The following is a 15,405-nucleotide window of genomic DNA, read 5'->3' as shown; positions in this document are numbered from 1 at the left end:
TGGAGGAGGAAAGAATTCTGGATGGAGACAGATTCGGGACCCATCAGTGGTATGGGGACCTCGGTACATTCCAAGGGGTTAACTCGGAATAGGTAAAATGGTGGTCACTGCGGATAAGTAGGGTTATCTCTGAGCCGGTGTGTTGCGGCTGGGGATAAATACGATTGTCCCTGAGCCAGTGAATTGCGGCTGGGGATAAGTAGGATTGTCCTGGAGCCGGTGGGTTGCGGATTGGGATAAGTAGGATTGTCCCCGAGTTGGTGGTTGCGGCTAGAGATAAGTAGGATTGTGGGTTGCGGATGGGGGCCTAAGTTGAAGGAATGTTTTCCGCAAAAGTGAAGTTGGGTTTATGGCCCTCAAATGACCTCCACGGTTTTCCTCTGTTTATAATTTGGAATGTTATGTTATTTATGGTGAAATTATTTATTATTTAATGAAAGGCTGCTACGGCCATTTTGACTCCATAAACTTGGTTTGTGTATTTTGTATATCTGGGTCGGTGGAGGGTGGGGCCTAGCAGGCTGGGTTAGGTTGGAAGGCGTATATTCTACCCTTGTCATGACATTTCTATAAGGAGCACAGGAGGTGGGGATCACTATAAGGACCATTACATGAGTTGCCCTGTGATTGGTGATTTATATTTGTACATCCCAAGCCAACCGACTATGAATCCTTACTGATCTACGGTTATGCTTACCATGATTATGAAAAATAATTGTGTGAGACTAAATCAAGAAACATCTGGAAATTGCAAGAATGGAACGGGTGCGCAAAATCACGTATATATACACGTGAATTTGCATTTCCGGGTAGGGGGCACATGCGAACGCCATGCGCAACCTACCCGTGCCAACATTTGTGACCTTGGGTGTCGATCACCAGGTCCCGCCCGGTGATTACTCTTCGCCGCCCGGTGATTGCCGAGTATCTCGAATGGGGGGAGAACTGTTTGTACCCAAAACAGTTCTTTCCCCTGTCAGCTCCTGCACACTGCTTTGCATGGCTCTGCATAGCACAGTAAAGCACACACACAGCGCAGTATTTAAAACAGCACACAGTTAACCCTTTGATTGCCCCAGATGTTAACCCCTTCCTGCCCATTGCCATTAGTATAGTGTCAGTGCTTTTTATTAGCGCTGATCACTGTATTGGTGTCACTGGGGATGTCAGTGACACCAAGTAAGTTCCCCCCAGTGTCAGAATGCCAGCCGCAGTCCTGCTATAAGTTGGGATTTGCAGGCTGGCTGGCAAGTTAGAGCTGGGAAATTTTTTTAGGAGGGGTGGGCTCCCTCAGGTCCAGATAAGTTTTAGATATGGACATTATTAGTGGGGGTTCCCCGAAACTGGAACATTATTACATTATTTCAAGGGTTCTTCTGTGTTTAAAAGGTTGAGAAAGGCTGATATATATATATAAAAGGCAAACCGTGACTGATCTCTTGATTACCGGGAATGATGACTCTTCTCTGGCATCTCCAACTCTCCGCCATCTTTTTTTCTTGCTCTTAGTTTGTTTTACAGCCGAATTCCAGTCATGCCACGGAACACCTAGACACAGAGATACATTGTGACTAATGGCTACTAGGTTGTCCAGATCCTTCAGAAGAAGTAAGATGTCTGAGACTTCATTTCCTGATGCAGATTAAAATGTCTATGGAACTTTTTTTTTTTTTTTTTTTAATAGATATATCTAAAACTAAAAACCGGAGAAAACAGCTTTTACCGAACTCCAGGCAGATATAATAGACAGAAAATATTAGAGCTCTGTAGTCATTTACACTCGTCTGTCATTAAATGAACATTTTAAATGCAAGAAATGCTGTAAGTAAAAATTTAAACAAAACATGAAGCTTTGGACTCTTCAAACACTAAAAAAAAAAAAAAAAAAAAAAAAAAAAAATCGCATATCTCTGTACTAATAGATGTCTAACTCCTGCTGTGCTATGATAGCAATAAAGATAGGTAAAAACAAATTAAACAATTTAAAAACTTGTTCCCCTGAGGATTTCCCCCCCTTCCTGACCAGGCCATTTTTTTTTACAGCGCTGCCTTACCTTAACAATTGCGCGGTCATGCAACACTGCACACAAATGAAATTCGAGTCCTTTTTTTCCCCTTAAAAAAAACCCACTATATTTTTTACTTTTTGCCGTTAAACGTGCAGTAAAAAAATTTAAAAGATGAAATTATACATTGAGATCATATCCCCCTTATGTATTATACATGGAGATCATATCCCCCTTATGTATTATACATGGAGATCATATCCCCCTTATGTATTATACATGGAGATCATATCCCCCTTATGTATTATACATGGAGATCATATCCCCCCCTTATGTATTATACATGGAGATCATATCCCCCCCTTATGTATTATACATGGAGATCATATCCCCCCCTTATGTATTATACATGGAGATCATACCCCCCCTTATGTATTATACATGGAGATCATATCCCCCCTTATGTATTATACATGGAGATCATATCCCTCCCTTATGTATTATACATGGAGATTATATCCCCCCTTATGTATTATACATGGAGATCATATCCCCCTTATGTATTCTACATGGAGATCATATCCCCCCTTATGTATTATACATGGAGATCACATCCCCCTTATGTATTATACATGGAGATCATATCCCCCCTTATGTATTATACATGGAGATCATATCCCTCCCTTATGTATTATACATGGAGATTATATCCCCCCTTATGTATTATACATGGAGATCATATCCCCCTTATGTATTCTACATGGAGATCATATCCCCCCTTATGTATTATACATGGAGATCATATCCCCCTTATGTATTATACATGGAGATCATATCCCCCTTATGTATTATACATGGAGATCATATCCCCCCTTATGTATTATACATGGAGATCATATCCCCCCTTATGTATTATACATGGTGATCATATCCCCCCCTTATGTATTATACATGGAGATCATATCCCCCCTTATGTATTATACATGGAGATCACATCCCCCTTATGTATTATACATGGTGATCATATCCCCCCTTATGTATTATACATGGTGATCATATCCCCCCTTATGTATTATACATGGTGATCATATCCCCCCTTATGTATTATACATGGAGATCATATCCCCCCTTATGTATTCTACATGGAGATCATATCCCCCTTATGTATTATACATGGTGATCATATCCCCCCTTATGTATTATACATGGAGATCATATCCCCCCTTATGTATTATACATGGTGATCATATCCCCCCTTATGTATTATACATGGAGATCATATCCCCCTTTATGTATTATACATGGAGATCATATCCCCCCCCCTTATGTAATATACATGGAGATCATATCCCCCCGTATGTATTATACATGGTGATTATATCCCCCCTTATGTATTATACATGGTGATCATATCCCCCCTTATGTATTATACATGGAGATCATATCCCCCCTTATGTATTATACATGGTGATCATATCCCCCCTTATGTATTATACAGTTGTGCTCAAATGTTTGCATACCCTGGCAGAAATTGTGAAATTTTGGCATTGATATTGAAAATATGACTGATCATGCCAAAAAATGCTATTGAAGGATGATGATCATATGAAGCCATTTATTATCAAATAGTTGTTTGGCTCCTTTTTAAACCATAATGATAACAAAATCATCCTAATGGCCTAGATCAAAAAAGTTTTCCTCCCCTGGGAATGTTCGACCTTGGTACAGACACACAAGGTGACACACGGGTTAAAATGCCAATTAGAGGTTAATGTCCCACATCTGTGGCTTTTTAAATTGCATTTAATGTCAGTGTATAAATAATCAATGAGTTTGTTAGCTCTTATGCAGGCCATAGACGGGTCGAAAAAAAATGAAAAATCGGTCGTTTGATCGGCCGACGTTACCACTAACAGTAAATTAAAAAAAATAAATAAATATCGGCCTATTTTCATCCCGTCTGTGGCCGGCGTTATGGCCGGCATTAACCCCATAACTTCTGTCCCTTGCAGAGACGGGAGCACACCACATGTGACAGCAATACATAAGAAGAAGACAAATAATTAGAAGAATAAAAATTCCAGTCCGCTATTATATTTTATATGAAAAAATCTTGCGGTTGCAACAAATGTATCCATGTGTATCCAAATAAAAACATCTCTATCCAAATAAAAACATTGTAATACATTATTTGGATTACAATGTTTTTATTTGGATGCAAATGGATACATTTGTTGCAACCGCAAGACTTTCATATAAAATATAATAGCGGACTGGAATTCCTCTTTTTCTTCTTCTTGCAGGTCATGGCTCATGCGCAGACTTTTTATCGGTAAAACAATCGGCTGCAAATTTTCCAACATGCCCGATAAAAAAAGTGCAGAAAGCCCGAAAAACGGCCTACCAATTAACCCACTAACAGTGGGAAAATCGCCCGATTATTTTTTTTTTTCGGCTGATTTTCGACCCATCTATGGCCGGCTGTCACAGTGTGCCAGGCCCGGCTGTGACAGATGCTGCCCGCTCCGCCCATGGCTCACCTTCATCCCCCCACCTCACATCCTATCGCGGCCCTTTGAAGCCGGGCCGCCCAGGATAAGAGTTGTGACTCCTCTCACCTCTGTCTCTTATCTTCCCCCATCCGGCTCAGCCGGAGGGAGGAAGATAGTTCCCCACAGTGAGATTCACACCTCTCCGTGAAGAGGTGCGAACCTCCTGCAGGGATGTTCTGGGCCACCGCAGTCAGCCTGACGCCGCAGAGCCCTTGCGTCTGAAGCGCGGGCATGAAAGTTCCTAAGCTTGCAGACACCGACAGACAAAGGCTGCGCTCTCGAGAGCGCAGCCCATGTCAAGGGGGCGTGCCTCGTTGCCAGGCGACGAGGCACGCCGCCCACGGTTGCCAGGACGACCAGGGAGCGCCCTGCATCAGCTTAAGAAGGCCGATGCCGGGCTCCCTGGCTGTTCTGTCTGCTGCACAGACGCTGAGAGGTCTCCGCTGTGGCGAAACTCCCGCGGCCACTCTGCAAAAGCCCGAGACCGGGCGAATTAACACCCGCTGACACTCTGCAATAGCGCAGGATTAAGGGAAACTTATTACCCGCTGACACTCTGCAATGAGCGCAGGATTTGGGGGAGAAATACTACCCGCTGACACTTTGCACTAGCACCAGGCTTGGGAGGATTATTACCCACTGACTACGCTACGAATACTCAGGACTCAGGGCAAGTACCTGCTGTTATACTGCCCATACTGTGATCCCAGGAGTGCTGGTGTACTGCTTGCTGGAGAATCATGACTGGTCCTTACTGTTAGGACCCTCTGCTGTGGGCTGAGAAGGGTCGCCCCCTGGCTGTCGTCTGCTGTGAACCCGGGCATCCCCTGCCGGAGCTGTGGGTGTGTGCACCCGTTTCATTCCCCTGAACTGTTCCTGTACTCTCTCCCCATCTCCCCGCTTAGATTACAACTGTTGTAGAGATTCTGACTTTGCCCCTGGGGCCGGATTACAATTGTTTTGAGCCCTCTCCTTGCTACCTTTCCCACACCGGGTACTGCCACGCTACCTGCAGACCCAATTGAGTGACTGTCATTTTCTTTAATAAAGCTTTGTGTGTTTGCCATCTGCTTTGTTTGTTCTGTCCTGCCTACCCTCCGTCACACCGGCATTACGTGGAAGCACTGTCTAGGCTAGATACTGAGCCATGGGGATCAGAAAAGAACTGTCAAAAGTCCTGCGTAACAAGGTAATGGAACTTTTTAAAGATGGGAAAGGACATAAAAAGATGTCCAAAGCCTTGAATATGCCAATCAGGACTCTTAAATCACCTATTAAGAAGTGGAAAGTTCGGGGATCTCTTGATACCAAGCCAAGGTCAGGTAGACCAAGAAAGATTGCAGCCACAACTGACAGAAGAATTGTCCGAGATTCAAAGAAAAACCCACAGGCAACCTAAAAAAAAATCCAGGCTGCTTTGTAAAAAGATGGTGTGGTTGTTTTTAAGGAGTACAATAAAGTGATACTTGAACAAAAATGAGCTGTTTGGTTGAGGTGCCAGAAAGAAGCCTTTACTGCACCAATGCTACAAAAAAGCCCGGTTACAATATGCCTGACAACACCTTGACATGCCTAACTGGGCCTTTTTGTGTCATTGATGCAGTAAAGGCTTCTTTCTGGCACCTCGACCATGCAGCTCATTTTTGTCATCATATTGTGCTCCTTCAAAACAACCACATTGTCTTTTTCCAGAGCATCCTGTATTTTTCTTGTGGTTACCTATGGGCTTCCCTTTGTATCCCAAACAATTCTTCTGGGAGTTGTGGCTGCAATCTTTCTTGGTCTACCTGACCTTGGCTTGTATCAAGAGGTCCCTGAACTTTCCACTTCTTAGTAGGTGATTTAACAGTACTTATTGGTATATTCAAGGCTTTGGACATCTTTTTATGTCCTTTTCCATCTTTATAAAGTTCCATTATCTTGTTACGCAGGACTTTTGACAGTTTTTTTATGATCCCCATGGCTCAGTATCTAGCCTAGTCAGCGTTTCCATGTATGAGCTAACAAACTCATTGACTATTTATACACTGACACTAATTGCAATTTATAAAGCCACAGATGTGGGACATTAATCTCTAATTGGCATTTTAACCTGTGTGTGTCACCTTGTGTGTCTGTACCAAGGCCAAACATTCCAGGGGATGGAAACTTGCCTGTGAATATTATTAATAATAATAATCAAGAGTTGGTTCTGGCCAGATCCGTGAATTGCTTTAAAAAAAGTCCTGGATTCTTTCCTAGATACACAGGACATAACTGGATACTAACATTTATAGGTAAACTTGATCAAGGGAGTATCCGATTGCCTCTCGGAGATCAGGAAGGAATTTTTTCCCCTGCAGGTGCAAATTGGATCGTGCTTTGCTGTTTTTTTTTTTGCCTTCCTCTGGATCAACTGTGGGTGTACGATTATAACTTTTTATTTTTTTAATGGTTGAACTGGATGGACTTGCGTCTTTTTTCAGCCAGACTAACTATGTAACTATGTAGCAATCAGACCAGCTTTGATTTAGTCAGGGAGCCCACCCCAGACAATCCAGCAAGAAGTCCACAGCGCTGGATACACAAAGTACATTACACATGTTGACTTTCAGGTATTTGGCTTTCACTTGAGTTATCTGTCCACTAAAAAAGTCTATAAAGGACAAAACTCATACAGTGTCCCAGCAGTCTGAAAAGTGCAATTAATTTATCTTCATAGAATTCTTGAGGGAGATTGTTGATAAATATTTCTGTTCTAAGTGAAGGACTTTCTTCCAGGAAGGCCACCATAATTCCTCTGACCATTAACCTGTACAAGATAAATATACCTTTCCATCCACTCCAGAAGGGAAGCTTTCTTGTCTTCATTCTGTGAATTAATGCAACCCTCGCTCTCAACGTTCATCATGTTGTTGTCCATCATTAGAGAATTATCTGCTCTCTCCATCACAGGCTGAACTGAGCTCTCCTCTGTGCTCTGACCAGGAGAAGCAGACAAAATCCCTGGTATCCTCCATGGGCCATAATCAGTGGGTAGAATGCTAGCCCCTAGTCCCCTGCATAAGCCCCTATTCCAGTTGGGTCTGTCACATTTCTCCGCCCTCAAAGGTAGACTACCTGGGTCCCAGACCTCCATCTGGTCTGGACATGTGTTAATCGGGCAGAGTGAACCCACATAGTTGGTCCACACAATCTCCATTCTTGGCAACAGGGAAGAGTTGCCATCGGCAGGTGTGGAGCAGAGGTCGTGGACCCTCTGTCCAGCTGTCAGCGCTTCAGCTGAGAGGTCCTTACCTATCCAGGGCTTGATCTGCTGCTGGCGAGCAGGGCGGACTGCCTCCCTGGAGCCATGAAGACACGATGTGCTAGTCACAAGCCAGTGGAGCTCTGCCCTGTTGCCAGTGATTCAGCTGGGGACTCCACACCCTCCGCTCTGGCTGACTGTTGAGGAGGGAGGATGGCTTCCTTCGCTCCTCTCCTGAATTGGGGATCTTCCGCTGAGGAGTGAAGACAGCTTCCTCCTCTCCCGGGTCTTTGAACTGCCGCTGGGGAGATGAGCTGGCTTCTCCAGCTCACCCGGCTGCTGAGATGACAATTCTTTGATACTGTCTCCCAGGTGCATGGATCCTTGCTGGGGAGGGAAGATTGATTTCTCTGCTCTTGGGTGATCGTACTGCCTCTGGGGAGATGAGCCGGTTGCTCCATTTCCTGGACTCCCGGACTCCTGCTGTGGAACAAGGATGACATCCTTCGCTCCTGAGTTCCTACACTGCTGTTGGGGAAGAAGAACTGCCACTTTCTTTCCCTGGACCTCCAGAACTGCTGTGGGTGTGGGGCAGAAGTCTTTGACTCTGTTCACTTGCCAGTGCTTCAGGTGTAAATTTGAGCTTCTCTGCCTCGGCCTGTCACTGGGGAGAGATTGGAAGTGCTCTGATCTGATGCCAGCTCTTCTACTTGAGGTTCACTGGGTTGTTCCTTCTCAGCAGAAGTCTATTAAATCCCCAGGAGTTGGTGGCGGGGGATAGAGATTCACTATGTCCTCTCCCTGGAGGGGCTGAAGGTGCTGGGCAGAGGTTGGCAACACACTGCCCTGATGCCAGCGCTTTTGCTGGGAACCCCACATCTTCCACTTTGGCTGGCTGTTGGGGAGGGAGGATGACTTTCTCTGCTCCCTGACTGTGAATGTGCCGCTAGGGAGGGAGGATGATTGCCAGTGCTGGGCCCCTATATATGAGGGAATTCACCAGTGAATGAGCCCCTATACATGAGGGAGGTCACCGATGAAGGTGTCTTTTCTTATAATTGCCAAACATTACTTTCACAGTTCATAATGCTGTTGTGTGATCTCCAAACGTGCTATCCATACAATAGTCTAGCAGAGGGGACTTATCCATCCATCCTGTATAGTGTGGATGGAGAAAGCCTGCTGACTTTCACACTTCGGCGTTCTCAGAAATGAACTAAAAACATGCCAAAATGGACATTGAACTTGTGCTGCTATGAAGTCTTAATAGCACTATGAAGGGGGGTTAGCAAAGATGCCTTTTGTCCCGTGTTTTGCCATTCACAAGACTGTATGGGTGGGTGGTCTCTCTAAGAAGATAAGACTCCTCCTCCTAGTGAGGAGTCCCCCAGACAGCGGTATGTACCCCCCCCCCCCCGGGTCAGTGCTCTGTGTCCTGGTACAGAAATCTCAGCACCCCCCGAAGTAGTCAAGTATGAGGATCACCTGACCACTAAGACACGTTGTATAAAGCATGCTAATTTTTGCACAAGTTAATGTGCGCTGTGTTATGTAGTATATTCAGAATGACTGGACTTACATGCACCTCAGCATTCCAGAAATCAGATCTGAAACTTTTCTGACAGAGCACTGTACTGTACAGCATTACCACGCATTACCCTGCTGTGCAGAGCCCCCTCTGGTGGTGAGGTGTATTGGGGTGCTATTCAGAATGAATGTCACTGAATCGCACCATCGTAAGTATCATGCTGTGCCTTGCATTGTGATTGGCCTTATTTAAAATATCCTTTTTCATGAGCGTAGCTTCAGTGGTCGCAATGGCAACCCCACCCATGCTCCAAGGTAAGGTAAAACCAATCTTAATTTGAAGGTTGATTTGATTAGATGCTTTTGAGGGCAGAGGAGAGCTCTAGTAGACCGATGTTCAATATTGAGTTGGCTTCTGGGAAGGCTGTCCACAAGGTTTAGGAGGGTGTCTAGGGGAAGGTTTGACCATTCTTCCAGAGGTACATTTGTCAGGTCAGGCACTGATGTCGGGGGAGGAGGCCTGGCTCACAGTCTCTGCTCTAATTCATCATAAAGGTATTCTATGGGGTTGAGGTCAAGACTCTGTGCAGGCCAGACAAGTTCCTCCACCCCAAACTCGCTCATCCATGTCTTTATGGACCTTGCTTTGTGAACTGGTGTGCAGTCATGTAGGAAGAGGCCACCCCAAAACTCTTCCCACAAAGTTGGGAGCATGAAATTGTCCAAAATGTCTTGGTATGCTGACACCTTAGGAGTTCCCTTCACTAGAACTAGGGGGCAAAGCCGAACCCCTGAAGATCAACCACACACCATAATCCCCCCTCCACCAAACTTTACACTTGGCACAATGCAGTCAGGCAAGTACTGTTCTCCTGGCAACCACCAAACGCAGATACGTCCATCAAATTGCAAGACAGAGAAGTGGGATTGGTCCCTCCAGAGAAAACGTCTGTACTGCTCTAGAGTCCAGTGGTGGCGCGCTTTATGCCACTTCATCCGACGCTTTACATTGCACTTGGTGATGGAAGGCTTGGATGCAGCTGCTCGGCCATGGAAACTCATTCCATGAAGCTCTCTATGCACTGTTGTTGGGCTCATCTGAAGGCCACACCAAGTTTGGAGGTCTTTAGCTATTGACTCTGCAGACAGTTGGTGACTTCTGCACACTGTGCGCTTCAACATGCGCTGACCCCGCTCTGTCATGTTACGTGGCCTACCACTTGGTGGTCGAGTAGCTGTTGTTCCCAGTTGCTTCCATTTTGTTATAATCCCACTAACAGTTGAGCGTGGAATATTTAGTAGCCAGGAAATGTCACGGATGGACTTATTGCACAGGTGGCCACCTATCACGGGACCACGCTTGGAGTCACTGAGCACCTGAGAGCGACCCATTCTTTCACAAATGTTTGTAGAAGCAGTCTGCATGCCTAGGGGCTTGATTTTATGCACCTGTGACCGCAGAAGTGATTGGAAAACTTGGATCAAATGATTTGGAGGGCTGACCAAATACTTTTGGCAATATAGTGTATGTAAACAGCAATCAAACCACACATGTTAGGTATAGCCACGAATATAGTGAGAACAATAATTTTAGCACCAGACCTCCTGTGTAACTAAACTGGTAACCTGTAAAGACTTAAAAAGGGTTGTCTGTAGAGATTTTTAAAGTACTGTAGTTTGGCACTATGCCACAAGTGTGCACAATTTTAAAGCGGGACATCTTATGCATCTATTCACTCAGTATAATATCATCTTTTATCAAAATAAACGCCAGAGCTGTTGTGCAAAAACCACCAAAATGTAATATATAAAAAACGAATTATATGTGAGACTCACTGTAATATAGCACACATACAAAATATAAATGTTAGTACATCATAACATACACATAATCCACCAGCCGCCATACAGCAAGTGACCTTCATACTAATCACCTATGCACCAGTAAAGACAACGACAGTGCTGTGCTAGTATATCTCTATACATCCAAGCAAAATATGTAATTGTGAAACAAACCCATACATAAATAATATTTTATATATATGTATCCTCTATATAGTAACTCTACTTCTTTGCCAGAACCAGGATCTGAGCCCACAACCTCTGCTGCCTCTGGCGGTAGCTTTTCTTACTGAGCCACCTGAGATGCCTGTATAGAGATATACTAATACAGCAACATCATCTTTTATATTTTACCAAAATTCATGAAAGTGTATATTTTCCAAATAAATTGCTTTTGAAAAACCGCTCTGCAAATACCGTGTGACATTAAAAAAAAAAAAACACCCACCCACCCTAGAGGACCTCTTTTTAAAAAAAACAAAAAGAAAAAATTATATATATATACAGTCATGGCCGAAATTGTTGGCACCCTTGATATTTTTCCTGAAAATCAAGTATTTCACACAAAAAAGGTATTGCATTAACACATGTTTTGCTATACACATGTTTATTCCCTTTGTATGTATTGGAACAAATATAAAACAGAGGCAGAAAAGCAAATATGACATAATGTCACACAAAACCCCAAAAATGGGCTGGACAAAAGTATTGGCACCCTTAACTTAATATTTGGTTGCACACCCTTTGGAAAACATAACTGAAATCAGTCGCTTCCTATAACCATCAATAAGCTTCTGACACCTCTCACCCGGAATTTTGGACCACTCTTCCTTTGCAAACAGCTCCAGGTCTCTCTTATTGGAAGGACACCTTTTCCCAACAGCAATTTTAAGATCTCTCCACAGGTGTTCAATGGGATTTAGATCTGGGCTCATTGCTGGCCACTTCAGAACTCTCCAGCGCTTCTTTGCCATCCATTTCTGAGTGCTTTTTGACGTATGTTTGGGGTCATTGTCCTGCTGGAAGACCCAGGATCTTGGACGCAAACCCAGCTTTCTGACACTGGGCCCTACAGTGCGACCCAAAATCCTTTGGTAATCCTCAGATTTCATGATGCCTTGCACACAGTCAAGGCACCCAGTGCCAGAGGCAGCAAAACAACCCCAAAACATCATTGAACCTCCACCATATTTTACCGTAGGTACTGTGTTTTGTTCTTTGTAGGCCTCATTCCGTTTTCGGTAAACAGTAGAATGATGTGCTTTACCGAAAAGCTCTATCTTGGTCTCATCTGTCCACAAGACGTTTTCCCAGAAGGCTTTTGGCTTACTCAAGTACATTTTGGCAAACTGTAGTCTTGCTTTTTTATGTCTCTGTGTCAGCAGTGGGGTCCTCCTGGGTCTCCTGCCATAGCGTTTCATTTCATTTAAATGTCGACGGATAGTTCGCGCTGACACTGATGCTCCCTGAGCCTGCAGGACAGCTTGAATGTCTTTGGAACATGTTTGGGGCTGCTTATCCACCATCCGGACTATTCTGCGTTGCAATCTTTCATCAATTTTCCTCATCCGTCCACGACCAGGGAGATTAGCTACAGTGCCATGGGTTGCAAACTTCTTGATAATGTTGCGCACTGTGGACAAAGGCAAATCTAGTTCTCTGGAGATGGACTTGTAACCTTGAGATTGTTGATATTTTGCCACAATTTTGGTTCTCAGGTCCTCAGACAGTTCTCGTCTCCTCTTTCTGTTGTCCATGCTTAGTGTGGCACAGACAGACACACAATGCAAAGGTTAAGTGAACGTCTCTCCTTTTTATCTGCTTTCAGGTGTGATTTCTATATTGCCCACACCTGTTACTTGCCCCAGGTGAGTTTACAGGAGCATCACATGCTTGTAACATTCTTATTTATCCGCAGTTGTGAAAGGGTGCCAATACTTTTGTCCAGCCCATTTTTGGAGGTTTGTGTGACATTATGTCGAATTTGCTTTCTTTCCTCCCTTTTTTTGTTTTGTCCCAATACACACAAAGGGAATAAACATGTGTATAGCAAAACATGTGTTAATGCAATACGTTTCGTGAGAAATACATGATTTCCTGGAGAAATATCAAGGGTGCCAACAATTTCGGCCATGACTGTATATATGTTTTTCAACTATGTAAGTAAAAGGTCCAGAGTCTCCCAGCTGCACGTGCTTGCCTTCCCATCGCTCACTGGCTGCTGAATTTGGTTTCTACAACACATGATTCGCCTGCTGGAATGTATTATCAGACTCCAGAAGTTTCACTTTTAGGTTTCAAGATCCCTTAAATTATAACTGTACTTCTGTAACAATTCAATTTAAAGGTCGAATTAAAAAGTACAAAAACTATGAAACATGTCCCAGAAATACTCCCATTCCATACAGGAGGTACTGGAGCAGGAAAACTACAATACTTTATACCAGTAAGAATACAGATTGCAGTTCAGTAACCCAGACCCACAGAGTGATTCTAAACCACACAGATCCCTTTTATTACACATCTGGAGGATCCCCCTGCCTCGTGTAATACTATATCAGTATCCTATATACAGTGTTTGTGGTGGAGGGATGGTGGACTGCACTTGGTGGCGCCTTCTCAATCTTTTTTTTTCCATATGCGACATTGGAGACTCGATCTGCTCTATCCTGAAGGTTGCCTTGAAGTACTAATCATCCCGGTGCCCCTGTGGATCTTCTGCTGGACGTAGCAGTGGTCTTTCTTTCCCTCCCCCCTTCACCTTCTCCTTACCCTCCACCCATAGTGGGGATATGGACCCAACAGTGGACATCTAACTTGAGCCAACTCACCTCCATGGATGTATTGTAACTGTAATGTCTGCCTTCACTTTGTAAAGCGCTGTGCAAGCTGTTGGTGCTATATAAACCCTGTATAATAATAATAATAATATTGGATATATAGGGTAACATTAACCTTACCTTCCAGGTCCGACTTATTTCTTGAGACATTCAGGCTGCAGAACACAGAAATGATGGAGAATATTGGGTGTGGTGGAGGCGTTGGAATGTAACTAAGGTGCTTTAGACTTCAAACAGGAAAGACTACATTTTGATGTTCTAAAAAGTGACCAAAGATCCTCCCCCTTTGTCATCTCAATGCCCTTGATGTCACCTGATAAAAGGGGCACTCATGGGGACACCTGATGTAAGGGGGCACTCTCATGGGGACACCTGATGTAAGGGGGCACTCTCATGGGGACACCTGATGTAAGATGGAACTCTCATGGGGACACCTGATGCAAGGAGGAACTCTGATGGGGACACCTGAGGTAAGGGCGGCACTCTGATGGGGACACCTGAGGTAAGGGGGGCACTCTTATGGGGACAGCTGAGGCAAGGGAGCACTCCAATGGGGACACCTGATGTCAGGAAGCACTCCAATAGGAACACCTTATGAAAGGAGGCACTCTGATGGGGACACTTGATGTAACGGGGACACTTAAAGTTCCCAATACATATTATTGGAATGATTTCGAAGTTGTACATTGCTTATTTTCTATAGATCTAAGATGACTACATACACATCAGGATCTGAGTCACAGCATAAACATGAATATCTGACCTTTTGCTGGAGGGAAATTTTAATGACCGGTCCTCCCTGAATTTTTTGAAGGTGGAATTAGCCTGTGGGTAGGCTGTGGTGTGGTGCACTGGAGGCAGAGAATACACTCAGAGGCGGAAGAGAACATGATATTGAAAGAGTTCCAACAGCATACAATCAGGCCTGGGGGGAAGGCAAAGTTGACCAGAGCCACTTACAAATAGTAAAAAAAAATTAAACAGCAGCAAAGGATTGTGATGTTGATATGATGCCTACAGCTTCTGGAGCAGTTATGCGGTTTGGCTGGTTCACACCCAAACGGGAGGTTTTCTATGATGAGATGGCATAGTCCCTGCACTTTCCCTACTCCTCAGGAACCTTTCCCTGCTGCTGTTCGCTGTCCCTATCAGACAGAAAACCTGTCCCCACACTAGCTACTCACCTAAAGCGTTCCAAACCCAAGAGTCTGAGTTTTAAATAGACTCTACCCTGACCCAAGATGGACACCGAGGTCATGTGGAGTTTCCCATGACTTCCTCTCCCTTCTGCATTGTCGCTTTGGTTGAGCGCCACCTACAGTAGGGAATACAGACTGCATCTGCCTACAAGCCATTAATAGCTTCCCATCTGCCCTATAGCAGAAGTACTGCTACAGGGTGGCATGGTGCGC

At 44.3% G+C, this 15,405-nt stretch overlaps 1 protein-coding gene across 1 annotated transcript in view; it reads right to left on the bottom strand.

Moving 5' to 3' along the window:
- The window catches only part of LOC149456341 (NACHT, LRR and PYD domains-containing protein 3-like), a 48,710-nt gene extending 34,490 nt beyond the window's left edge, over positions 1–14,220 (bottom strand). The window contains exons 1-2 of the mRNA XM_089685154.1: positions 14,114–14,220; positions 1,448–1,548 (exon numbers count right to left, since the gene is read on the bottom strand). Coding sequence (XP_089541280.1) covers positions 1,448–1,490 — 43 coding nt within the window. The 5' untranslated portion in view covers positions 1,491–1,548; positions 14,114–14,220. The remainder of the gene's footprint in view (positions 1–1,447; positions 1,549–14,113) is intronic.
- Between the last annotated feature and the right edge of the window lie 1,185 nt (positions 14,221–15,405).

Source organism: Staurois parvus, unplaced genomic scaffold (genome assembly GCF_062004578.1).
Source record: "Staurois parvus isolate SC_StPar_1 unplaced genomic scaffold, SC_StPar_1.0 ptg000363l, whole genome shotgun sequence".
Classification (NCBI taxonomy): domain Eukaryota; kingdom Metazoa; phylum Chordata; class Amphibia; order Anura; family Ranidae; genus Staurois; species Staurois parvus.
Note: the sequence above shows the minus strand (reverse complement) of the source record. Positions and strands in the feature narration are given on the sequence as shown.